The sequence below is a fragment of the Aplidium turbinatum genome, chromosome 6 (genome assembly GCF_918807975.1).
Source record: "Aplidium turbinatum chromosome 6, kaAplTurb1.1, whole genome shotgun sequence".
NCBI classification, from domain to species: Eukaryota; Metazoa; Chordata; class Ascidiacea; order Aplousobranchia; family Polyclinidae; genus Aplidium; species Aplidium turbinatum.
In genome coordinates this window covers 5,414,886-5,441,894 of record NC_137477.1, presented here as the reverse complement: position 1 = coordinate 5,441,894, position 27,009 = coordinate 5,414,886, and the positions used below count along the sequence as shown (strand labels likewise).

General features: G+C 37.3%; 1 protein-coding gene across 3 annotated transcripts in view; it reads right to left on the bottom strand.

The window, feature by feature from the left end:
* LOC145772242 (sodium/hydrogen exchanger 3-like) overlaps positions 1-26,318 on the bottom strand; it is a 29,718-nt gene extending 3,400 nt beyond the window's left edge. Inside the window, exons 1-20 of one of the 3 annotated variants that reach the window (XM_082584096.1) lie at positions 25,945-26,318; positions 25,554-25,628; positions 24,916-24,972; positions 24,280-24,372; positions 23,520-23,834; positions 22,126-22,286; positions 21,537-21,793; positions 20,633-20,853; positions 17,182-17,384; positions 16,356-16,445; positions 13,106-13,176; positions 11,616-11,755; positions 10,421-10,526; positions 9,657-9,792; positions 9,094-9,231; positions 7,661-7,730; positions 6,791-6,829; positions 4,250-4,342; positions 3,694-3,780; positions 177-296 (exon numbers count right to left, since the gene is read on the bottom strand). In XM_082584096.1, coding sequence (XP_082440222.1) covers positions 177-296; positions 3,694-3,780; positions 4,250-4,342; positions 6,791-6,829; positions 7,661-7,730; positions 9,094-9,231; positions 9,657-9,792; positions 10,421-10,526; positions 11,616-11,755; positions 13,106-13,176; positions 16,356-16,445; positions 17,182-17,384; positions 20,633-20,853; positions 21,537-21,793; positions 22,126-22,286; positions 23,520-23,834; positions 24,280-24,372; positions 24,916-24,972; positions 25,554-25,628; positions 25,945-26,068 — 2,596 coding nt within the window. In that variant the 5' untranslated portion in view covers positions 26,069-26,318. The remainder of the gene's footprint in view (positions 1-176; positions 297-3,693; positions 3,781-4,249; positions 4,343-6,790; positions 6,830-7,660; positions 7,731-9,093; positions 9,232-9,656; positions 9,793-10,420; positions 10,527-11,615; positions 11,756-13,105; positions 13,177-16,355; positions 16,446-17,181; positions 17,385-20,632; positions 20,854-21,536; positions 21,794-22,125; positions 22,287-23,519; positions 23,835-24,279; positions 24,373-24,915; positions 24,973-25,553; positions 25,629-25,944) is intronic. The other 2 variants (XM_082584097.1, XM_082584098.1) reach the window with 2 other exon arrangements.
* Between the last annotated feature and the right edge of the window lie 691 nt (positions 26,319-27,009).

The following is a 27,009-nucleotide window of genomic DNA, read 5'->3' as shown; positions in this document are numbered from 1 at the left end:
ACAAAGGTGATCAAATAGGAAATGGTGGATGGGAAGCGGTGTTGACTGTTGGTGTTACAAAAGTAAAAAATGCTCTTGTGGACAAATAAGCAGATGCAATTACTTTCAGGCCAAAACTCAAATCGTTTCACATCAAAAACTTGTTTTTAATTTTCTATAAAACACAAACGACATACGTGGATTGTTGCTAGGCGAATCACGAGCTGCACTGCCCTGCTTTTGTTTCCATGGTAACTCCCGATCAAGAGCAACAGCCGAATCGAAGTCTCCTATGTCTGTTGTTTCGGTCGGGGGGTCTGAAGAAGGTGGTACATAGGATGTAAGTTCAATTTATTTCGCCAAGAAAGCAACACGTGACGTGCTTACGTCACGTGCAACACGTGACGTATGCAGGTTGTCTTAATGTCACTTGCTTGGTCAGAGAGCATACACTGAGTGTATTTTTATATTTTACTTTCTCATCAACAATACCTCTATTTTGAACAAACACGACTCTGATAAATACTGCAAAGTGCACACAAAAAAAACAATACTATGCGTTTTGTCAACATTTGTTAAGTCTACCGAACCATCTTCTGGAAGTTTTTAATTCCTAAACTCACTAAGTCGTTAAAAGCTACGTTAGTAAAAAATTACAAGTTAAAACAATAGCTACTTATTGCAAATCTTTTATCTTCTGAACAAGCTCAAACATAAACAAGAAATCATGGTGTAAAAATACTTCATTGGAAAAATAATTTATAAAAGTCATTTGAAAATAACTTCGAGCAAACCAAAAACACAAAAAAAAGGTAGCAGCGTTGTGAGTCTTGGGACTTCTGCTTGGTTAAATGGATCCAAAAAATAATAGTAACCTCTCTCAGCAATTTGAAAATAAACAAAATAGGGGGATAAAGACTTCACAATAGACCAATCTACTTCCAGACAACTCAAAGATAAACTCAAAAGATTCGAGTGGATGGACATGATGACAGTGAAAAAATTTATGCAAAATTTTGCAGAAGTTGAAGCATGTTCGATTAAGAGCGTGAGTGAAAATCATCAAGCAAGGCCAAGGTCAGCAAAAGCTGTCCTTGTTATATCGTTTCAACATCTTCAAACGTTGAAGTGGTATAAAAAGGTAAACTTTTGCTGGCTGGGGCCACAAAGATTATATGGAAAATATAGCAATGGCAATTCGAAAATTGTCTGTACAATGTCACCATGAACCAAAAAATCTAAAGGTCAACTCCACAATTTTACAAAGCAAATAATCTGTTGTTTGCAAACATCGCTTTATCCATGTCTGACTGAGTTACTGATGAGCTGGGCAAGTAAAATCTTTTTTTTTTCAATAAGTTATTGCGGGATGATTTTAAGTAAAAGTTCTGGACATAAAAAGTAAGTTTTAAAGTCTTAATTTGATAAATTTATAAAAAGCCAATGCTTCATCGTTAGACCAATAAAATCAATTTTGTACGATTGACATGTTCAGTCCAAATGTTTTCTTTTAATTGTTGAGAAAAACTGATGCTTTAACCATTTCTTGCTCACGTCTGCTTCTGCAGAATATTTTTTTTTCGATGATTCGCAAACTTCTGGCCATGGGCACAAACTTTAATACTGAAAATGTGAAACATCGCTTTGTATTACATTTAAACTTTGTTTTTGGTGAATGTGATATTTATTGTATTGCCTTCTTATACAGCAATAGCCTTCAGACGATCCATTATATCTTCTGTTGAGGATTTCAATGTTTTTTTGTTGTTGATTTAAATTTCTTCTTGGTTGATGCTGCTTTCTTTCGAATATAAAACACAAGAAACAATGGTTCACTCAGTCAAATTTTCGTGAGGTCGATAAAGTCAATTTTTTTAAATTTAAAAGTCAATTTTTTTGCATTTTTAGGTCAAAAAAATGCCACACTGATGAGGCTTGCATGGAAGCCAAAGAAGGTTCGACCTATCGCTCACCAGTAAGCAAACAATGTAAAACAAAGACAACTTTGCTGGATGGGTATATTTTCACCCATGTGCTTTTACACATAGCTGTGGTACATTACAACGCAGCCAAACTTCCTTTTCAAAGTAACAATGTGGAAAGAGTTCTTCGTACTGCAGCCGATGAAAGCCAAAGTGCTTCTGCTTGCGCATTTCCCAATAGTTCAACTAATACAATGTTTTTAGAAACAATTTACCATTTTTTCAACACAATAACCAACTTAAACCGAATCAATGTGAAAAAAAAATATGCATAATATAATTAGTTAAAAAGCCAGTGCGTCCGGTTAGCTCAGTTGGTTAGCACACGACTCGAGATCACGCGGCGCTGGTTCGACTCTCAGGGTGAGCGCTTGAGCAACGCATTTCAGGACTGCTTTCCATTCAGCGCACCCAGTGGATGGAATAATTCCCCGGCAACAACATTTCAACAATCAGAAACTTCACTATGTCAATCTCGGTGACCGGCCCTGCGTCAAGAGCCTCTACAAGTCTGCGAAACAACCAAGAATAACCTATCAAGGCTTTATCGGTCCGAGGATAAAAATTCAAAATCAAATCAATATGCCAATATCAGTGAAGTAGGATACAGCAAGACAAAGGCCTGGTAAAGACAAGCACAAACTTAAAAAGCTTTGCTTGTTGTTAAAAGTGGTTTTTGATATTAAAATGTTAAAAACAGAAATGCAACAGGCAACGACGTTCCTATAATCATGAGGATATGAGTTGTAATGACAAAATTCTCAAACATGATTCTTCTATGATGCAAGGACAAAAAGACAAAACCACCCATGCAAACATATATACATTGAACACATATGACCTAATGTTGATCGTAAAATGATGTTTAAGAAAATATCTAACTATCTACAATTCGTCAATGCAACTTGAACCCAACATTGCCGTATAATGGAAACACCAATTATTGAGCTAAAGCACCAGAAAAAAAATCGAATTTTTATTACGCGGTGAGTTAGAAGTAAACCTTAGTTACCTTACAAGGTTAAAGGTTTTCGTGAAAGTCAATGCCCGAAAATAAAAAGCAGACCAGGCAGCCAGTATGACAAAAAAAGCTGACCAACCAAAAAAATAATTTCGTCAACCCTAACAGAGAATATAAATTTTTATTCAGTAAGTTTTTCCATTACACGGCAAAAAAATCTATTTTGGTTAATTGTTGTTTAGTATAGTACAATGATAAGGGTTAAGCAAGTTCATTCTAAACAGTGTGAAATTTGCAACATTTTTTCGTAACTTTGTTACATAAAAAAAAACTTAAAAAATTAAATTCAGCAAACAAATGGCAGGTATTACTATCAAGGCAGAAGAGTGGCACCAGCATAAAAGCTATAACTGAACTACAGTTATTATATTCTTTTACAACAATGACAGAAAGGGGCTTTTAATAAAAGGAATATTTAGGTTGAAATGAGTTTTGTCGTCTCATTATGACGTCAGAGTTTCTGATACGTCACGGTGACGTGGCTTGTTGTTGCCACTTTTCTGCTTTAAACTTAGAAAAATACAATCAAGCATGCAAAGCTAATGATGACGAAACAAAACTGGCAACACAACACAAAGCTGAAATTATATGGTTTGTTTTCGTGTTGATTCAACCTCACAAAGCATGAAATCAACGGCAAAACAACGCAACTTTCAACTGGTTCAACACAAAAAGCTACAGACTTTCTGCAGAACGACTCGGTTGTTTCACCTCCTGTCTCTTCGGGCAAGGCTTCAAAGGCACTCATAAAACCAAGCGGGTTTTTGGCGTTGAATTTCCAGTTTTTTTTAGATCGTTCTTTAAAAGAAATCAATTTATCAAGAAATGCAATTAAGCTGATAAACTTTCTGCATCCCAGAAAAAAAGCGTCGGCTTTTTATAAACAAAAATGCACAGTGGAAGTTGCTACAGCCTCGACAAAAAACACAACAATCTAGCTGGTCCCACTAGTGCGGTTGTGCTGGGGTGAGCATCGACCAAATAAATCCTTATGTCAAGAAGCTACATTTTCTAATTCCATCAATAAACAAAGATCAAAGAATGAAAATGAGTTAAGCAAAGAAATTGCATGAAAACATACGAAATCCTAGCACTGAAAACGATGTTATCATTAGACTTCAAAGGTGTCCTACTTTGGAGATACCAGAATGGCATTTTTATGAGTACTATGATAATTTGATAATAATTCTTGCTTTACAACATTTTCTCCGCTGATACAAACGTTTCTTACAACAACGTTTAAAAACGAAATAAAATCGTCTCTTACCTTCAATCGGGGGCGCCGCACTGAAGACGATCCCGACATCTTCGTTTACTTTATCCACGGACCCTCTTCTTGGTTCCGCTCCAAAAGAGGGAGCTGGAGGAGGAAGAGCTTGATTATCATTGATTAATAAAAAAAAAATTGAAATCTCAACAACATAGAGAAAACATGGAGAAATGCCATCAGACAAAGTAGACATTCGTTGGCGTCCAATCTTCACAACACTGGGAACAAAAGAGGTTAAATCAATCAATCGTACAGCATAGAAAGAGATGTAGGTCCTTAAATTAGTGTACATCCGCAACATTTCCAATACAGAAAACAATCAATGCATAACCTAACCACTTAATCTACTACTAGACGACAAAGCTGATAGTTTCGTAAGGGAAGAGTTACCATGCACCTGATCTAATGGTTACTCACTACATTTTGGCAGCACTGCCAGAAAATCATTCCTTTAGCTAATGAAGAAATTATTCATAATCACTATTTTTAAGATTTTAATCTAAAAACATTAAACTTGTCTAACTAGCATTATCGCAAACCAAATCACAATTGTCAAAGTAGCTTTAACAAGTTGTTCCACTCTCAATAAGACCATCAGAAAGTTCCTATTAACTGTTAAGTTATACTATCATATAATGCAAGTTAGTATCGCTACGGTACTTTCTAGATATCTTGTACTGTAAGTGCGTGCTGATTGAATACTATGTGATGGTACCACAGTTTAGCAACTCGTAAGTAATAAAAGATATTTTTGTGAATAATGTATATGCAGCAAGTAACCAAAAAGAACCAGTTAAAATCACAGCCACAAAAACCACTCATAAATTAAAAAGACAGAAGGACTTGCACATCATGCCACAGCACCACAAACTAAACATTATTATCAATTCCACAGATGAAAAGATATGATCATTATTTTTATTGATCAGCATCGAACGTTACTTAGTGCGTGACCAATGTTAATAATTTATGCCAAACAAGCTACAAAACGAAAGTAGGCGAATAATTCCTTATACCAGTTATTCTACCATAACAAGTGCTTAAAAGCGACAATTAGATCAGTAAGTCAATTAGTGAAATGCAACACAATGTGCAAAACACTTCATTTGTTTCAGAAACAAAACAGGCATCATGTTTTCTAACAGGGGTCAATTCTCATTGAAACTGGGTTCAAGATAGTCTCAAATGAAAGGAAATCTTTGCATCATGGAGACATCACTTTAAACCTATTTGATGACTGCTGTGGCGCTGTGCAGTGATTTGAATCATGATTGTACACATCACGCATACACACTAGCTTTGGTTAGTATTCTGTTCACTCGATGTCACATAGTGTGCAATTAGATAGCATATGATTCAGTTTAGTCCAAAAAAATATTCCAAAATTTTACATCACCAGCAGGGCGCATTTCCAATACAGAATGAATGTATAAAACAAATGTATAACCAGGGAACGATAATATGAGTGCGACCGGCTGTCAGGCCGTCAGGGTTGTGGAGTCGGGCAATATACGACTCCGACTGCTCGGATTATCACTGGCCGAATCCGGACACGCCAAAATTCATCCGACTCCACAGACTGTATTACTATAAGCCACTTAATCTACAACTAGATGCCAAAACAAAACTAATATTTGCTAAGAGTAAAACCTGATCCAACGATAATCCACTACCACCAGGCGCGGATCTAGGACTTTTTTTTGGGGGGGGCCAGAAAAATTGAAAATGAATTAAAAAGTAAGAAAAAGATAAAACAGATATGAACAATCAGTGGCGTAGCCAGGAATTTGGGGGGTTTCGACGACCGGCGGGCGAAGCCCGACGGCGTGTTCGCCAAAGGCGACACCCAGCGGCGGGGGATCTGGGGGGCCTACCCCAGAAAATTTTGAAAAATTACTTTGAATTTGGTGCATTCTGAGAGCATTTTCAACAAAAATATGGGTATAAATATTCCTGTAAAATGGTGCTGTCCGGTGGCATAGCAAAAGGATAAGATCGTGTTTTCTTCGGCATTTTTTCGGTAATAAAGCTAAGTCTCTATGTTTTCTTGTTGCTAATTCCTGGCTGAGATGTTTAAATGTTTGGTATTGGCAAAACTCGCTCTTTTAATGCAGTTTTGCTTAAAACTAGGCAAACTTTGTTTTAGATACATGGAGACTGAAAGCATCATTCTCAATATCGTGACGTCACACGCATGCCAAAGGGGAGGTTGTAAGTCCGCTGTGGGACTAATATCAGCTGTTTAAAAGCATATCAAACCATTCAACAATTTCTCACAAAATTTCGGGGGGGCCCGGGCCCCTTGGGCCCCCCCCATAAATCCGCGCCTGACTACCACTACATATGGGCAGCACCTCCAGAAAATTATTACTTTTTTTTACATTGATTCTATATCTGCACATGCCAAATCAATGCTAAAAAAAGAAATAATTACAGGCTGGCCCCAGTCTACTCCGCTAATTTATGACATCAACACGAAATTAGTATGTTGCATTGCTGAACAAAGATTACGTTGTGTAAACGTGATGGTGGTCTTACCCGCTAGCAAACCAGCCCTTTCGCTTCTTGTGCTTGTCACTGAGAATTGTATGAGCACATGAAGAATGACAAGAACATTTTCAAGTGGACAAAAAATTAGTTTGAAAGGGGCTAAGGTTCAAGTAGATATTTTACTTGGGGAATACTTTTGTAACTATTGTAGTTTACAGCAAAAAAGTGTAAACGTCTAAATGATACGTTGAATTAAAGAAAGCTGATTTTATTTACACCTTTCGTCACGGAAATAAGGCTTCCATTAAATGCTTATTCAAATAGAATCATCACATTTCTGCTGCTCTTGTCCACTGAGCATTCTTCGCTGGGTTTTGCAAACTTACAGACTTTCTACTTGGCCTCAGAAGAGTTAGCTCTGAGTTAAACCAGCTTAATTAAACCAAGCCACGATAAAAAAAATAAAATAAACTGATTCCTTTGTTCAGTTGGTTGCATTGTAGATTGCTTGGTCACTGTTTTAAATAATTTGTTAAACAAATAAGTCTCTCTCATTTAACAATGCAAAACTGCGATACATACGTGAGACTCCGTGTCCGACAATGTGGTCAAAAAGGGTTCATTAAAAATTAATTCAGTTGCGATAGTAATCGCCCCGTTCGTTTTAACGAAAGTAGAAACATAAAATAAAAATGAGGTATTTCTAAAACAAAATGTGGTGGAACCATGCTGCGTAGTAGAAAATTAAACCTTTCAGGCATCAACTAAAAAGATAAAACTGTTATTTTGGACAGTTTATGACATTTTGACGACAAGGGTTAAGCATGAACAACATGGCGTGGTTTCAGTGAAAGCATGAGCTTCAACTAAAAAATGCGGTTGGATGTTCTTTAGCAGCAACTGGATCTGCATATTCACCTGAAGCATTTGGCTTTAAAGTTTTCTTCGACACAGAAGATGAGAGACCAGATTTTGAGGAATTTCGACTCTGCAAAAAAAATGTGTCAGTCACTCCAAAATATATTTGCAAATTTAACAAATCCTCCATTCATTTGCCACATATAGTTGAATACAACAGTGCTTCTTTTATAGCCTCAAAGTTTCCATTCAATGCAATACAGTTTAATACTACCATAATAATTGTCATTCAAACCAGGTTTGTGCTTTCCAAAACACCACATACAGCCAATCAACATTAGCAAACCGCTAATGGTTCTGCTTAGATTGGCCACAATACAACTTGCGGCTGCCTGCTATGATACCAAAACTACCAATGCTCTAACGCGGCAGCCATGTACCAGCGGATAGGTAAAACTGAGTAAGTTTGCTTAAGCGTCACGCCTGGTTACAGTCAGCACAGAGAGGTAATTCAAACCAGGGATGATTCAACGTAAGGCTGAAGGAGGGATGAACTATCGAATTTAAAATAAACAATTTAAAGGAGTTCAGATGTTTGAAATATTAAATTCCCCTTAGACATTAATCCTTGACCTAAATGATAGTGTTGGACGACGTACGAAAGGGCGTCGGCACGGCACCCCTCGATAGGACGCGGCTGTTGCTTTGGCAAGACACTTTAGAAATCGCTTAAAGGCCTACTGAATGAAAATTTCAAACGGGAATTAAGCATTAAAATGCGTAAACTGAACATTCAAGAATACATTTCAAGAAAAATTACCGAAAAAAAATGTTTTCAATGGCGCTGGCAAGGCCCAAAGTCCAATGTTTCATTTATTTTCAAAATAACCAAAAGTGCAAACACTGCTCGAGAATACGTCACAAAAGACAGCAATAACAAAAGCCACGTTACCACATCTGATGTTTTGAGCAAACTGTCTGATGTTTTGATGTTGAAATCTGATGTTTTGATGTACATACAGTCATACATACATAGCCTACAGTCAAATCACCCGCAGTAACAATTATTGCGAGATCAGCTGATTGCTAGTCTCTAGTGACGCAGACTGTACAGTCGCACGCTTTGCTGCTCAAGCCCAATCTAGATTTGAAAGCTCTGACAAAAGCACGCGCGCAATGGTGGTCAGACCGCAATGGGGCAAAAAAAATTTTGAAAATCGTTTTATGGTAGCATGTTGAACAGAAAGAACGTGGAAAATCGCCATGTCAGGTTTTTCCTTTAGTATCCCTTTAAAAGCTGGACAAAAAATTACTTTCTCACTTTTCCTACGACATAATCGAAACGTTTAAAGTCGTGTAATATACATTCATAATAAACAAGTTTGTTGAACCCCTGAGCACAGCCGGACCAAACACGACGACCTTGATTGAAAACCACATACAGCAAATCAATAAGAATTATTTCAAGTGACAGCTTCATGCATGTGGACCACCTTGTGTCTCGTGTGTTTGTGTTTATGATGTCTTCTTTGACGTTGTAATGACATTTTATGACGCAACAAAATCTCCTGTTCTTCCTTTTTCCGATCGTTGTCGTCGTCGATATTCCCGCGTGGATGACGAGTTCGTTCCTGCAATTGTTGTCGAGATTGGTCATCAGCGCATCGATTTTCAAGGAAATGTTTATGAATATTTACAATGCACTTCTCATCTCAGTGGCAAATGCAGACAAGGAAGTCGTGTATCACCACACAAAGTTGTAGAATTCTTAAAACATTGAAACATTTCAAAACTAATCAAAAAATAAAGGGCCCAAAATGTCAGTGGTTATAGCACTCAAGATGAAAAAAGTTCAGTCTTCAAAACGTTTGCTGAGTTTAGTATTTACATTTTGGGCTCTTCTTTTTTTGAGTAGATTAACCAAGCGTCCCAACCATTATGCTCATGAATTTGAAAACTACTTTAAAAATTGCCAACGATTTCTCTACCAATTTACTTCGTTTTTCTCCTATTTTTTAAGAGTTTGATAACTGTAGTTGAGTAGCTATGAACTCACCCTTCGCCTTGGCTTGTACATGTTTTGCTCCAAAAGGTGGTGTACATCTGCAGCCTGGGATGACTTCATCGACTCCTTCTGCTTCAGATGTACAGCGTTCATATCAATGCATGCTTCTGGGGCTGAATGTTCTCGTCTGGCGAAAGATAGCAGAATACTAATTTTATTTTTCAACAACTCCCATCCCTGAGCGAGAAAGCAGAAAAGTAAATTTCACTGCCAGTATCATGGCTGCACGACGAGGCATTGCCAATCTAACATTGTCAAACGAGAGAAGAGAAGAAGAACTGCCAAAATGGTCCCAGACAGCGATTCAGCCGTTTTTTGCATTGGTTCAACGTCTGCAGACGTTAATCCAATGCAAAAAATGACTGATTTGCTGTCTGGGGAGTTTGTTTTGTACGATATTTAAAATCACTGAAAACTGTTGGAAAATTCAAGTCTGACAATTTTCCAAAGTGAGCAAGTTTGTAATCATTGCTTGTCATGTGATCTGTGCCCATGCCAACAATATAGTCGTTACTTATATTATCTTATTCTTAACTGTTGCATTCACATAGTACCGATTTATTAATTGTATTGGAGTGTTGGTGCTGATTATAAAAAATAGTTATTAAGTGTTTGTAAAATCATGAGCTGAGTTTTTACACTTTCAGCTCTACTTTTCTAGTTAGTCAACAACAAGATCTTTTTAAAAAGGTCTATATTCAGCATGATGGCTTTTTGTTCTACCAACGCTAATTAATAGCATGCTTATTGCTTACATAATGTGGTTGAACGAAGCGTGAGAAAAGGACTTCCGGATCTCCATTGGAATGAGAAGATTGGTGATGGTGGGAGTCTGTCTCAAGTCACTGCTGCTGCTGCCTCCTTGAAACAAATACGATTTCTATATTAGAATGCAAAAAAATATCTTCTTGTTTATTTTGAGCGAGGGAATAGTTTTCTCATGCTTATGAACGAGAACAATGACGCATTGTATCTAATCCTCAACACAAGGAACATTATATGATGATAGTTTTCTCGGGCGAAGGAACCTGTTTTGAAGTGTCCATTCTCAGCTGTTGTTGTAGAATGGAGACTCTAAACCGCCAACACCAGAACCAGTCATCAAGGTCGGCTGGTTAGCATTCCGTTTGCAACTTTAACAAGATCGTAACACGCTGACACTTCCCTTATGCTCAAAATCTTACTCTGCATATCGTTAGATTACATAATGATTGTGCATTTGCTTGCAAAGATTTAGGATGTATTGCACAAGGACTACACAGGTCAGATACTAAACTAATTGAAACAAACGAACTGTTTTAATCAACGGGACAAGGCAACGACAGCAATTTTGAGAAAAAAATTCAGTTCACCCACTGAGTTTTTATTTTAAAAACGTTTTAAATGTATCTGCCTGGCGGTTGAACATCGCCACTGGAATGCGAACAATCCTCCAAAAACAATAAAGCTTTATTTCATTCAATTTAAATAGAATGGTATCCTGCTCGTACTTTGTTCGAATAAAAATAAGCATTAATGTGATAAAACTTCTTGCACGAAAACAACGTTACCTACTGGAAATCAATTGCTGGCAAGAACAAACCTTATACCAACCTGCATAAACATAAACAATATTGTTGATGTTAAGAGGTCAGCCATAATCTATGCTGAACAAACAAATAGTTTAAAACGTGGCTAAAAAAAAAACTAGTCAAAGATATTGCCACCAGACTAAGGTCTTTTACGCCTTCAATTTCTGTCCATCCGGCACATTTGTATTAAACTAACAAAATTTGCCTTTTTACATCGACTCCATGTCTGAATGGATGTGAAAACAAAAGAACTTCATTGGATGGAAACATGTTAAGGTTGCAACGTTTCATGAAACAAAGATTCAGTGGTGTGCGGTTAACCGATCAACTTCGCCAATTAGTCGGTGAACCGATTTGCTTGAAAAATTCAATCAACTACCTCTTTCAAAGTCCTCTACCAGCTCGTCAGCATCTCTCTTATTGATTCTGTGGAAGGTCTCAAATATCTCCTCATGTCGGTTCTTGTATGGTTCTCTCATGAACCACTTGACAAGGTACTTGACGTTGATTTCGTGAAGGCTACAAAAAAGATCCACAAGTCATTGCCACATTAACGTTTTCTGGATGAAAAGGTATAAACACTGCATTTTTCAATCCTAACCAGCGGTACTGTGTAATGTAAATTTAGTGTAGTGCACTACCCTGCTGTTTTGGGACGTACGCATGCGACAGTTGCGACACACAGCAAGTTTGGATTTAAAATCAAACAATTAACTACAATAATATTAAAACTAGAAATGAGACGACAACGTTGGCAACGTAAAAAAATGCTTGACAACGTTGCAAATTTAGGCGCCGATCCAGCCAACAATTAGTTCTTTTATTGTGGTTTCAACGTGTAAGAACGTTGAACCAATGCAAAGATTGTTTCGTCAGAACTGGGCTAGCTAGATAGGGAAACGCAGCTGCTTTATTTTAATCGAAAACGCTTCATGGAATGTTGATTTTGCGTTAAAACAACAACGTTACTGGAGCCTAGCTAACTTCGACAAAATCTGTCATTTTTACACTAATTCAACGTCTGTAGACGTTAAATTAGTGTAAAAATGACAGATTTTGCTGTATGGGTAGCTTCTTCTTCTTGCGTTTGAGGCCGCCACAGATCACGTTGTTACATCCAGGCGCAGCAGCCAATGGATTGTGTATTCTTAACTTCGGCTTACCAACAGTGGAATCGATCAAAAATTTAAATTTGATGCGCAGCCTCGGATCCTCGAAGGTTAAGTGACAGCCCTGCAGTGCAGATTCAGTACTTGTCGTTTTGTTAAAAGTTCAAACTCTGTTATTGATTAAAGTCACTTCAACGCTTGAGAATATATGTGTTGATCATACGAAAGATCACGTTTTTTTAACACACAAAATCGTGTTCTTAGGTTTGCTGCAAGGTTCTGCAGCACTTCAAAGAGCTAAACCCTAGTTTCAAAACCGATGCTGATCAAGTTTATCGATATATCATTGCAGCACAAATTGCTTGAAACAAGGCACACGCAAAACAAGAGTCACAATACATAGCCACAACTCCAAGACCTGTAAAATATCATTTTGAGTGGTAATGGAATATATCCTTGTAATAAAGTTAATGCATCAAGTTGCGCATACATAACACCTTACGAGTCCTATTTGAGACCAATACCACGAAAGTAATTTTTCCCTTCAGATTTTTCTGTGTGTTTTTTTTTTCTATCTTTTAAGCAAAACGGAACTCATTTTGTACGACCCATGAAACCAGCGAGGAGAAACAGTTTTTTTGTGCGAATGTTTTATATTCTGCCTATTTTTACAAAAAACACCAAACCTACGGATAGAAACGTTAAATAGACGTTAAAAATTGCAACTATTTCAGGGTAAGAACACGATTAAGTTGCTTACCGTTGCATCCAGTGGTGGTGCCCATGGTAACCGGTGATGTCTTCAATCCCTGCCATCATGTGATCGATCAACTGCAAGTGACAACGGTGTTATTGTAACAAATTTTATGTCTAGGTTTTTTTGCTAAGGTTCATCATATATTTTTAAAATCTTTAAATTCCCTTTTCGGATCTCTGAAGCCTGACTTTTACGGAATGCTTCATATAATATAGATTCCTTGTTTGAAAAACAACACAAATCCATTCATTTCGTGAGCATTGTAACCGCACTAAATGCAATTGCACACACTTCTACCAACATAATAATTGAAGTTAAAATTTATAAAACTCAATCGTTAAGCATTTCTATGATTTGTAGACTTAGAAGAACTAATTCTAGTCAAGCAAGGTTGAAAAAAAGAGTGAAGTGAAAAAATTCAATTCTACAAAATGTCAAACCGCAGTAGCAATGAAAAATCGGGTCTGCTACTATTCGGCGAGTCCGATTCGGCGAGTCCGATTCGGCTAATCCGATTCGGCGAGTTCCCTATTCGGCGAGAGCCTTTTTCGGCGAGTGCCCTATTCGGCGAGTTTTTGAAATTTTATTTTTGAAAGGGAATTATCGGGTACCGTAGCCTAATTATAATTGCCATTTGCTAATAACGGCAATTACAATTAACGGCAATAATAATTACAATTGCTAATAAACGTTGAAATCGTGCAGAAAGGAATAAAAATAAAATGTTTGAACTATTAAATTAAAATTCGTTATGTCAGTTCAGTTGAGTTGTTTTTATTTCTGACCATCATATGAAAAACAATACACGTCAACATAGCAAAGGTAGAAGCGACAAAACGCGAACGTTAAAACGTGCTTAAATTCGTCATGTCAGTTCAGTTGTTTTTATTTTTGATCATGATATCAAAAACAATTCACGTCAACACAGCAAAGGTGTAGAAAAAGGTAGAAGCGACAAAACGCGAACGTTAAAACGTGTTCGTGACCGAAGTAAGTTATTGAGTTGAAAGAAATTTGGCACGGTCGCAACACCTTCAGAAAAATTTAAGAAATGAAGGGAAAATGAAAAAGAAAATGTTACAAAAAAAAATCATGTTTAATCTCTATAAGTTAGTACTTTTGAATAGTTAAAATGATTAGTTTGGATCAACAAATGTGTGGCCTACAGCTTGGATTGAAAGGAAATTATCGGGAACCGTAGCCTAGTTATCCCGACCAGCAGAAATTGCCGTTTTTACATCGTTTTAACGTCGCTAAACGTTGAAATCGTGTAGAAAAGAGAACTTTGCTGACTAGGATACGTTGAAACTGGGAAACATTCACAGAAGCCTTTCGATTTGTTTCAAGAACCCATTTAGCCTAACAGTTCATTTGTGCATTGATTCAACGTCTGAATACATTATCTTCAAAATGCATAATCTTAAAAATGCAACGTATCGAAGGACTTCTGTGAATGTTTCTCAGTTTCAACGCAGGCCTTAAAACTCGTGTTTTTTTCCGGCAGCCATCGTGGCCTACCGAGAGCTCCTTCTCGGCGGCCAAATCTGCGTGCTTGGAGGCCAAAATACTGTACAATAACGATAGCACAAGTAAATAGCATTAAACTTGCAACAATGTTAAAATGATCACTTAGCGTTGTTGAAGTCTGGGCGACGTCCTGCAATAGAATCGTTGTACCACGCATTAAATGCTTTATCAGGATTGTAATCCGGTATTTGCGGGACCATCTAACGACCCTAAATTGTTTTAACTGCTTGCAGCTCAGTAAATTGTTTCAACTGCATACCGCCTTTCATAAAACCTGACCATTTATTCCGTTATGATGTCACCATTGAGGGTGGAAGTCACTAACCCACAGCGTTCTCAACTATGAAGACACGTGTTTTACCCACGGATGTCAACTAACCTAGTTCTCCGTTTTAACAACGATTCAATATCCGACAACATTGAATCGCTATAAAAACGACAATATTGCCAGCCGATGTAAATTAGCACTTCGGATTAACACTTCGTTAAAATAAACATCGGAAATTGCAAACAAGACTTACAGCGCTGGTGATCGCAGCTGGATATATTCAATACAACAGTGGCGACTATGATGCGCTGACCTAATTCTGCGTCACTTTTTGATACTACATATTTTCGACATTTAATCCACGATCATTCTATTGCGAAATTAAATAATTGGCTAGAAGAAACCGGCGGCCAAACGTGGCCGACGGAGGAGGTAGCACAGGCGGTCATTCAACCACTACTTAGCGGCTATTGCCGCGATGGCCGCCGGCTGCTTTAAGGCTTGCAACGTATCCTAGTCATCAAAGTTCTCTTTTCTACACGATTTCAACGTTTAGCGACGTTAAAACGATAGGCCACACATTTGGTTAGTCTTTTCATTCTGTTACTACAATGTAAAAATGAACTGTTAGGCTAACTGGGTTCTTGGAACAAATTTTTGCTGGTAGGGATAACTAGGCTACGGTACCCGATAATTTCCTTTCAATCCAAGCTGTAGGCCACACGTTTGTTGATTCAAACTAATCATTTTAACTATTCAAAAGTACTAACTTATAGATATAAACATGATTTTTTTTTTGTAACATTTTCTTTTTTTTATTTTCCCTTCACATCTTAAATTTTTCTGAAGGTGTTGCGACCGTGCCAAATTTCTTTCAACTCAATAACTTACTTCGGTCACAAACACGTTTTAACGTTCGCGTTTTGTCGCTTCTACCTTAAAAACAACTGAACGGACATGACGAATTCAAGCACGTTCAGCGACGTTAAAACGATGTGAAAACAGTTAGGCTGCGGTACCCGATAATTCCCTTTCAAAAATAAAATTTCAAAAACTCGCCGAATAGGGCACTCGCCGAAAAAGGCTCTCGCCGAATAGGGAACTCGCCGAATCGGACTAGCCGAATCGGATTAGCCGAATCGGACTCGCCGAAACGGGCCATTCCGTGAAAAATCAACGTAAATGTCTCACACAGCACAACCCAGACAGCACACATCCGTCATTTTTTACACTCGTCATTTAAATCATCACGTCATTCGTCACGTCATCGTCACGTCATTTAAATCCGTCACAAATCAATGTAAAAAGCACTGAATTTGCAAGCTGGGGGTGCTCTCAGTTGAGCCGAAATATGGGGTGCTCTCAGTTGAGCGATGAAATTCACCGAAAACTCGATTTAGATAATAATTAATGTAAATTTCATCCCAGCATGCTGCTTTATTCCAGTTTTCTTCCTACCCGCATGTTGACGTCTTCCAGCATTGTCATTTCGTGATTGGTGGCAGTTTTCACTTTCAGAAGCTCAACAATCGGCCGTATAGTCGAACCCTGCAAAACCAGATCACAAGTTGCCATCGGTTGCACTTCTTGTCATAAATCAACCATGCATGGCAAACGTGAGATCCCGGATGTAATGATCACGTGGATGCTTCGTAGCATGGTACCTTCCCAGATAGCAAAGTCATTTTTACAGTAATTTGACGTCTCCAGACGTGGAATCAATGCAAAAATGACGAATACTGCAGTCTGGGGTGGTTTAAATTGTTGAAATATTTACTGTAGAATATTTGTTATTGGTAAGGTATCTCATTGTTTCTTAGCAACCTGTATGACATTGTTTAAAACCACTACGGCCAAAGTTCACACGAGTTCATTTGAACCATTTCGTTTAATTGAAAATTGAAGTGTATAAACTTTCAATAAGTCTGGATGTGGATAAGCCGGAATTTCTGGATAAGCCGGAATTTCTGTGTTGGATAAGCCGGAATAGTCTGGATAAGCCGGAATTTCTGTGTTGGACAAATTTACATTTCGGCCCAAATCAAAATTGCATTTCCTGTACAATTTATTGATGAGTTTTGTAGGTAGAAACAAAAGTTATTAAGTTTTGTTTTGTCATCTATCACCATCACAGTCACACTGATTTGATCGTGGAAAACTTCATCGTCGGACCGAGAAAGCTTCTTTAAGAACTTAATCCTGGCAAGTTCACATGCTTGTGGAGGCTTTGAGCCAGTGAAGTCGGCTTGCTCATCAAGATCGACATCTTTATCATACGAATCACCTGGATGAAAGAAGTGAAGAGGATCGCGACAATACAGGCGCAGATCATCGACTTGATGGCTGGAACGTGTTCCGCAGGAGTTAGCGACACAAGGGAGAAGGCTATACCGCCCCGCAGTCCCCCATAAGCCATCACAAACTGGTCCACCTTGTTGATCTTGTCCAAACGCACCCGATTGACGATAGCCGTCAAAGAATACACACCTGGACATGCAAACAATACAACTTAGTTGAAAATGTAGGCTATGTACATTTTGCTTATTCACACGAACCACCAGCTAACTACATTCTAACCACGTTATCTAATGTGATTTATAAATTAAATACCATTGGAATTGCATTGAAAAACAGAATAACATCGCTTTGTATCTATGTCTGCAGACGTAGAATCAACGTTAAAGGGATTTTGTTCTCTAGGTTAGCCTCTGCTTAAAAATGTAGAAGGTTGCCTCGTGGAGGAACTTAACTTCCAGTTTGCCACCACAAATGAAACATCTAGCGACGCAAAATCGACATAAAAACATCAAAGCTTCTTTAAAGGTCGCATCAAAGCTACGACGCCAATATTCATTAGTGACTCCACATTTCAAAAATAAGCTAAAACATTGTATGGAGAATCTTTGTACGTAAACCGGCACTGCCCAAGTCCATAGAGTGGATGACTTTATTACCAAACAAACGATGATTAAGAGACAATAACGTAATTAAAGAAGGATAACAGAACACCGGATCTCTTTCATATTGATAGAGAATTAATGAGGTAACCTTTATAAACAATAAGGCTCAGGTATTATTCCATTCATACATTGTATTATCAATTAGAAAGACCTTTCTTTTTTAGGGTGAGATTTCGGAATTGACAATCGGAAACCTGACCTGCATTAGAAACCATGCGACGGGGCAAACATGTCTTGACCTGAAGAAAAAGTCTGCAAATGTTGAATCAATGCAAAAAAGTGGTCAATGCCCCACCTTTCATGCCGATCAACTAAGGAATTTATCATTACATTTGTTTTTTGCGTGAATCGTTAAAGTGTGGATATTTTCCAAATTGACATAAAAAAAATCTGTTATTGGCACTTCGTGAGAAGTTACCAGAATTCTAAAAGTCGTTTGAATGCCTTTTGCCAGGGGTTCTTAACCAGGGACGCATGCACCACTAAGGAGTGCGAGACCTGTTCCTAGGCGGTGCGGGGATGCTGAATTATTAAGGTTTGTTATGATACGACGTAAGAAGCAAAGTTGTTTTAGCAAGTTTCAACAAAAATTTCGAACTGTAGGCAACTATTACTTTTCCGGCAATCCTAGGAGGGGGTGCGAGCACTGGTTGGTAATTTCAAGGTGGTGCCGACAAGGCAAAAGGTTAAGAACCACTGCCTTATGCCAATTCAACTCAACTTTGACGTCACACAACCAATATTAACGTGTTAAATTTACGACTTCGCACAAATTGCTTGACAACCGATGATCAGAGTGTCTCTGGGTTTATTTTTTGCAATTATATTTTCTATCGGTTTCTTCACACGATCAAATTGTGAATACGTGACAAACACGCAGCGAGTATTTGCTCTAGCAAAGAACACACGGTTTTACAAAAGATACGTCCATCGCTAAATGCACCCTGACTTTGCAGTTCAACGAAACTAACAAATAGTCACGCAAACTGAAGTTCAGCAACCTTTATGATTTTCACAAGTCTAGCTTTTCGTGCCCACCTCACGTATGCACCTCACACCTTCTTGACAATTAATTTGGATGTTGAGGTCGTGAAATACAAATAGTAACATCAAAAACCGTTTGTTATGATCACTTGTGAAGATTTATACGAATTTTAGATTGAACTATGTAAACACTGTAGTAGGAATGTCTACTTTGTTTAGTACACAGCCATTTAATCGCATGTCATTCAATCATACACCACTTAACGGTTGTTTGCAAAGGGCCATACTGGGACAATGACCATTTTGGACTCTTTAAGTCGGGAACAGTGTAGTCCGGGAACATCGTGAGTCTGGGGTGGTGAAAGGATCGAAATGGCCCGTTTCGGCGAGTCCGATTCGGCGAGTTCCCTATTCGGCGACAGCCTTTTTCGGAGAGTAAATGACATAAACATGACGCAAAGAAGGTGGATGACTTAGGATACATGTCAATTTTATGTGAACAAACATTTTAATTTAATAGTTCAAACATTTTTCGCTAAATTTCATTTTAATTTATTTTTCTTTGTCGGAATGCAAAAGAAACGATATTGTGGAATAAAATACAAAATTCTCTAAATAAACAGAAGGCGTCGTTGGATTTACAGAAGGCTTCGTTGGATTTTCAAAAAATTGCCGAATAGGGAACTCGCCGAATAGGATTCGCCGAGTAGTAGCAGACCCAAAAACGATAGACCCTCGGCCCCAGAGGCTCACACGACGACGACGACAAACTCTTCAATCTTCATGTTATAAAAGCCCATATTGAACTATACACGTAAATAAAAACTATCAGAAAAATACTGGTAACATACTAAAATAGTTCGGGCAGTTAAAATGCCACCAGGCCAATTATTATCAGTGCAATGAAATAACTAATTCTATTCAGTATAAAAACGTTTATAAGGATTTTGCATTTGCGCTCATTCGTTGAAATAGAAAATAAAACTAAAAGTTCTGCTTCAATAACACTTCGTGCTCATCCTCAGAACAGAATATGATGCGACAGAGGTTTCGCACCATTTTTACTTGGTGACAATAAGTATTTCTAAACTTAGCAATGGCCCGTTTCGGTGAGTTCCCTATTCGGTGAAAGCCTTTTTCGGAAAGTTCCCTATTCGGTGATTTTTTCAATTTTTTTTTTAATTATCGGGTACCGTAGCCTAATTATCATTGCCGTTTTAGGGTTAGGGTCTTATTTCAACGTTTAGCGACGTTAAAATGATGTAAAAGCTGCAATGATAATTAGGCTACGGTACCCGATAATTTTCAAAAAATCACCGAATAGGGAACTCTCGGAAAAAGGCTCTCACCGAATAGTAGCAGACACTCTAAACTTAACGCAATCTTTATTGTAAATCCATCTTATAAAAAATTACTTATCTTTTCATGTACATTCCTAATAGAACAATCGCTTTGCTGCAGTTGTATAACCAATGAGGTTGTTCAACGTTCATGTGAGATTATAAAACTAACATTTTTGTCCTTTGAGGTTTTCAATATCGAATCGGACTCATTACTTCCCTTCAAGGTATAAAAGGGTCAATCACTCACTTTTTGATCTTCCTCGACGGACTTGCTACCTTGGCGTAGTATAGAGGATATATGTGATTTGTTAAGACCAGACAAAGACCAAGTTCGATACAAGCCCTGGATAGCCTTATTCTGACTTTCCGGGCATAAATCTTTTCATAAAGGTCAATAAGTTAACCACAACTTACTTTGGTTGTACTAATATACGTTAATATGTCTCACCTATGAACCTGTATACGGTGATAAACAGAAGGGTCCACAAAACCAATCCAGTGTTCCAGTATTGCCAAAAATCACTGACTGCTGCTATGCCAAGCAACATGAATATAATTGTCTCTGCAATGTTGGCAAGCATTTTCATTCCGTACTTGACCGTGGTGTGAGATCTGGTGGAAATATTTTGTTCCACATATGAGTTCATAGTGAAAGCGGCAAAGACGATTCTGGAAAAAAAAACGGGAAAATTTTTTTTTCAAGATGAAAGCACATACCAGCGGCTATAGACAATACGACTATAAAGTTAGAAAAGCAGCAATTTTTGCTTCTTCGATAATTATTTTTCAAGTCCAAAGACGTTGAATTAATGCAGAAAGGAGCTGATTTGCTTACTGGGTGGCTTTTCACAAGCGTAAGAGAGTCAGACCGAAGCTTCAGAAGAGGTTTTCCCAGTCTCAGAGTAAACAGAGAACGGTAATGTGATCTGAGCCGAACTTCGGCATCGAGTTCTTCTTTCGTATTGTCGCTAAATATCAGGGCACCGGCCGACTAGCCATTACCTGGTGTCATCGTCCACAGAAACTAAACCTCTGGCCTTCATACAGTAGAGAGGTCTGTGCAGCAGACAATCCTTGATTATATGGCCTGCCGTTGGTATATCACCACATTAACAGGCAGCACTCTCTGTCAAGCCCCAACGCAACATGTCTGCACTGAGGCGTCCTACACCAGTGAACAGGCGGTTACGCCATGCTCCAACCGACTCCAATGGTTGGGATGACCATTTTTGCTTGAAGATGGCGGTTTTGCGTTGCGTATCAAGGCTTCATGCCAATTTTCTATCTAATTCATTGAACAGTTAACATTGGGCTAACAAAGGCGATATCACAATAGAAATAATTAAACTTACGCTATAATGCCTGATAGATGGAAGACTTCGGCTGTGAGATAACTCAAATAGCAGACAACGAAGACGAAAGTTGGCTCGATGATTCGATTGTGAACAGTGTACTTGGTAATGAAAGCACCAAGGTAACCGAATGTTATCCCGATAAACAAGGCACCAATTGCCACAACGAAAAATGATAACAAACCCAAAACAATGTCGATGGGAAGAATGTTCTCTTGACCAATTTCAATGTAATTTTCAAACATCTTGAATAGAACCTGCAGAAAAAACGAAAAAGAGCGCTTTTATTTTTGCAAATACAATGCAACGCTATTAATTTTATTAAATCTATGAGATAAGAAAATAATTAGACTTCATTGAAGCAAAATGTTCCCAATAAATCATCAATTTCCGTTGGATGGAAATTGTTGATCGTTGAATGGGCTAGTTTCCTATTTTAATTAGATTACCTTGACATGTTCTAGTCCAATTTGAATAACATCGAGCTCAGGGTTTATTAGGCTTTTTGAATACAGCTTAAAAAAATTCACTTTTGGTTTGCAAACAGGGTCAATTTGAAAACCATAGTAAAATAATTAATCATACTTACAACAGCAACACCATCGTTTAAGAGTGACTCGCCAAAGACGCAAATATAAAGTATCGTGTTCACGTGGATTTCTTCAAACACGGAAATAACAGCAACAGGGTCCACTGCTGATATGATGCTCCCAAACAACATACAGTGTAAAATATTGAGGTCTTCAATTCCTTTAAAAAAACAAACATATCTAAAATTATTGGCATAGTGAAACAAGCATAAAGTACTAAAATAGTAAAAGTGTTAAGTATACAAAACATAAGCTTCGCCAATAAATAACGTACCATAGAACTACTGTACTTAATGTTAACAGCAACAGGTTATAGCTTATATATTTATCAATTTTGTTCAAGGGATGCGCAAAGTAAAATGCTAAAACATTTTAGTTGTCACTGGGACATATTTTAACTTGGAAAATTTTAAACTTTATTTTTGTTAAACTTTACTCCATTTCTAACTTGACGGTTTTCCGACATTCTTTGAAATTTTGATGCACGCATATCGGTTGAAATGTTGCAAAACAGGCATTTCATGCAGGTTCAAAGAAGTTGTTATTCAAATTACAGCATACCGCGTCGGCTGCATAGCTGAATGGTGATAGCTGGTTCGACGTGCAAAAGAGCACTGGTTCGACACCACTCAAGAGCATCCAGCTGTGTCTTTGGCAAGATACGTAAAGGCATGTCTGAAGATTGGCTTCCTTTAATTACCGTCTATTCAATGTAAATCTTCAACTACCTGGACAGTGGACATGGCAGTATACCGCAGGTAAAAGCACCAAGAAACTCGTATTTTCACGTTCGAATGATGATGCAACATTGTTTAAAGAATTTTGGACAGAATAACTTTTCAAATAAAGAGCCTCCTATCTGCTAAATGTCTTCATGTAATTTTGCGGCATTGATTTGTGTTTTTTCCTTGCGCAATTAAGCGTCATGTGGTATTGCTGTTTCATTCTTATGCGCTTCTTTTTTCGATTTTTGTGTATGTAGATTAGTTTTGTATTCAATTTATGAAGAACATCAGTCGGTTGGTTACTTGAAAAGGGCTAACATAAGTAGTGAGTACGGCCGACAACGTCTGTAATTTTTAGTTTATTTTCATGTTATTACATTATGTTAATTGCCGTGAGGTTGTTAAGTTTTAAAAATTTGTAATATTAATGGTTAATAATAATGAATGGCGCGCAAAAAGATACGCAGCCCGGAAATTATTCTTTCATCAAGCAATCATATCATAAGACAAAATTTTAAGGTGGAAATGCTTTTAACTTCAGTGACACCTTTGTTGTAATGCTCGTTTCATACTGAATTCCGTTGTTACTTGCTTTGCAGCGTCTTCAAAGTTGTTTCACATTAGCATAGTTGTGCGATTTATAAGGAGGATAAAAACACCACACAAACCTGGCATTAGATTTATGTAGTAAACTCCGTACAAAGATAAACCGATAGCTATGGTGTTAAAAATAGTTCCAATAATTGCATAAGTAAGTATAGTTCCGACGTTTTCAAAGAAAGCTTCTTTGGGCATAAAATATCCAGCTTCCATTACTATGGGTGGTAAAATGAACAGAAAGAAGGTATCAGGATTGAATAGAAGCTGTTCAATGCGATGGTGTTTGTTGATTGAATAAGCAACCCCGCCAACAACCAGGCCAACGCAAATCAAAACACAGCTCTCGGGAACTCGTGATACAATTTTGTGCATCATATGAAACCCTGCAAGCAAAAATAGTATTCATGAAAAATTGCACCCTTACAACTAAAGTGCACTTAGTACAAAAACAAGGTTAGGAAAAACTCGGCTTTGAATAAGTTAGACAATGGACAAGGACATATGTATTAATTCCACAAGTATATATAATATACAATAAACTTTAGAAAAGTACAGCAGCTTGTGAGAAAATTCTAGACCAAAAGTGTAAACAGGCAAACAGATTAAACACCACACTGTTCCTTTGCAGTAGCAAAAAGTTCAATTTACTTTAGTAGCTCACCCAATAGTAACATTACATTTTGTTTTTGGTTCACATATAAAAACTAACAGCAGATTCAGTTACTGCAGATGACAACGTCAAGAAAAATTACATTCACAAGTGATAACCTTATCTAATTACCATAAACAGCCACACTAACGCCACTTTAAATTTAAAGGAATACTTACCTATCTTGACCAACCCAGCGACTACAATCCATAAAGAAATAATGTAAGGATTTGCCACCCTTGACCAGTTGACTGAAGCAACATGAAACCTCTCTGGAAATACAAAAATATTTTTAAAAAAAATCTAAAATAGTTTTACAATTCAAAAAGTGGCTATGGTCACTGTGAATTCCTTACATCAGAGGATAACTTTTTCAAGTACAATTGTTGTGCATTCAAAGTCGTGTATCTTTCATACATGATGAATAAATTAGCCTATAATTGAGATACTGCTTAACATCTATGACACTAGTGTTGCTAAATAAAGAATTCTGCTCCAATTTTTAAAAAAAACTTTAAAGCCACTAAAGACAAAATTTGTAATGTACAAAATTTTGAAGTCCTAGATAGAAACCAAAACCCTAACCCTAGCAAAACCTGTCACAAAACAATGCTCTGATCGAAGCCATGGCAACCAGTGCAATAGATATACCATAGCCACTTTGTATATATATATGTGTACAATGTATTATATCAGTATTTCATCAAAAGTAAACAATTTGACAGTATATAGTGCTTAATCTCAAATTTCAAATAAAATACTTTCACATTTTCAACCTTGACTTCAAATATCAGCTCAAATTAACCTAACATTACCTTCGGTTTCAGCATGATCATTTTCTATTGTAGGGTGACTTTTATTATGGAATTTCACTATAATAAATACAGAATTTTACAAATCATAATTGTAAAAGTTACCAAAGGCATAAATACCAAATTTTATTGTATCAATACTACAGCATTTAAACTATGAAATAATGAAAGACAATAGATGCACCAGAGCAATTTTTTTCTGGCATGGCTTAAGATTGTTTTGTCACATATGATGTCATCAAAAAATTCAAAAGGTGCTATATCTAAAGCAATTTCATTCTGTCAGGTATTGCTAACATTTAGGCTAAAACTTAATCAGAAGTGGTTGAATTAAAAACTAGTGATATTATAATAAAAAATTGTGATTTTTTTGTATATATGCATCCCTATATGCAGATCTGTTCAGTTTGTTTTTATTTCTGATCATTGCAATGAAAAACAATATATGCCAAACACAGCAAAGGTCTCAAAAAAGGAAGCGACAAAACATAGAGATTATAACAAGCAAGATGCCAAAGCAGGATAATCAGTTTAAAATATGACATGGTCGTAACATCTTAGTAGAATTTTTTAAATTTAGAAGAAAAAACAAAGGAAAAAAATTTTAGACTAAACTTCTAGCTGTGCAAAGGCTACCGTACGTTGTATTGGTGCAACCTTACTGGAACCAGAAGATCGAACATGTCGAATAACATCACCCTTTGAATGCCATTTTGCTGGAAAATATGAATTAGAATAATAATACATTACTATAAGTACCGGTATTGCCAATTGAAATCATTAAAAATATATCGAACAAAAAATACATAGCCTACATTGGATCGATTTGTTTGTAGAAGACTTTGACCTACCACTGAGAAAGCCTTTTTTGTAAGTCATAACTAGTAGCCTAAGCTGTTACTGTACTTCTGTTTTAATTCTAAACTTGTCACACCAAGTTCAAACCTGGTTAACTAAATCACAGCACCTATCAAATGCGTAGTTTAGCCGGCAATAACAACCTAAACACTCTCAGCCATCTCTTGTACTCACCTTCATATGATGTACTTGGCTTTGCTTGAAACAGATAAGACAATATAAAAGTGCAGAATACCAAATATAACCATGGATTTCTGGATAACTCTTTAAGTACTTTGATAATGGGCTGAAATCGCATTCCTGCAGCTATTGTATCACCAGTGATTTTCTATTTTCAGTTTTCCAGAAGTGGGATTGATCATCACAACAACAAAAGCAAAGTTGAAGACTGGGTCATGCAATGCATTTTGTGGACATAAAATTCTTAATCCACGTAAGAACTGATTTTTGACAACAGCAATTCAATTTCCTGACGAAAAAAAACTGGCGCATCAAGCACTATCCACTTGCACCCTGCAATGCACTGAGTTCTGATTGCAGCACCAACATTCCAGTGCAGAGGTTCGTTCAGAATCCCAATTGTATTTGATGAGAGAGGAGCTTCACACAATCACACATGTGTTTATCGCGCTGGTGCACAGCAGAGTGGATGAAAGCACACCGTTTCACATCGCATAGGTGGCGCTACAAAAAGTTGGAGCGATTGATGCAGTGGGGTCAGTTCATCAAGTTGCTTCAAACAAGAACTTAGGCACATCAGTTCATGCAGGTTGCTTATTTAACTCTTTCAGGTGACCTGTTTTGAGCGTGAAGGTTTTTAAATATTATATGAACTACTAGGGCTACCATATCTCCTCTTTTAAGAGGATTTGTCCTCTTTTTTGAAGAAAAATAAATTGTCCTCCGAGAACACCCAAAAACGCTCAAGTGTCCTCTTTTTTACATTTTCAGTTTTCTTGCTCATATTTTCAACAGGATTTCATTGTTATGTGACTTTTTCGCAATTTCCTACCATTTCTGTACCAATGCAACATTCTGATTAATAGATTTTCAAAAACACATTGACGTACTATTTGATCTGCTGTTCTAAACAATCTTAGACGTTCATTGAAGCATAATACATTGCTTTGCGATTGTCTTTAAGTAACCAAATAGTGGTCAGCGATGAATGCGAGTGGAGCTGCAAATCCACTTGTGAGAAAATTTCCTCATTTGGGGAGATCTGATCAATCAATTTAT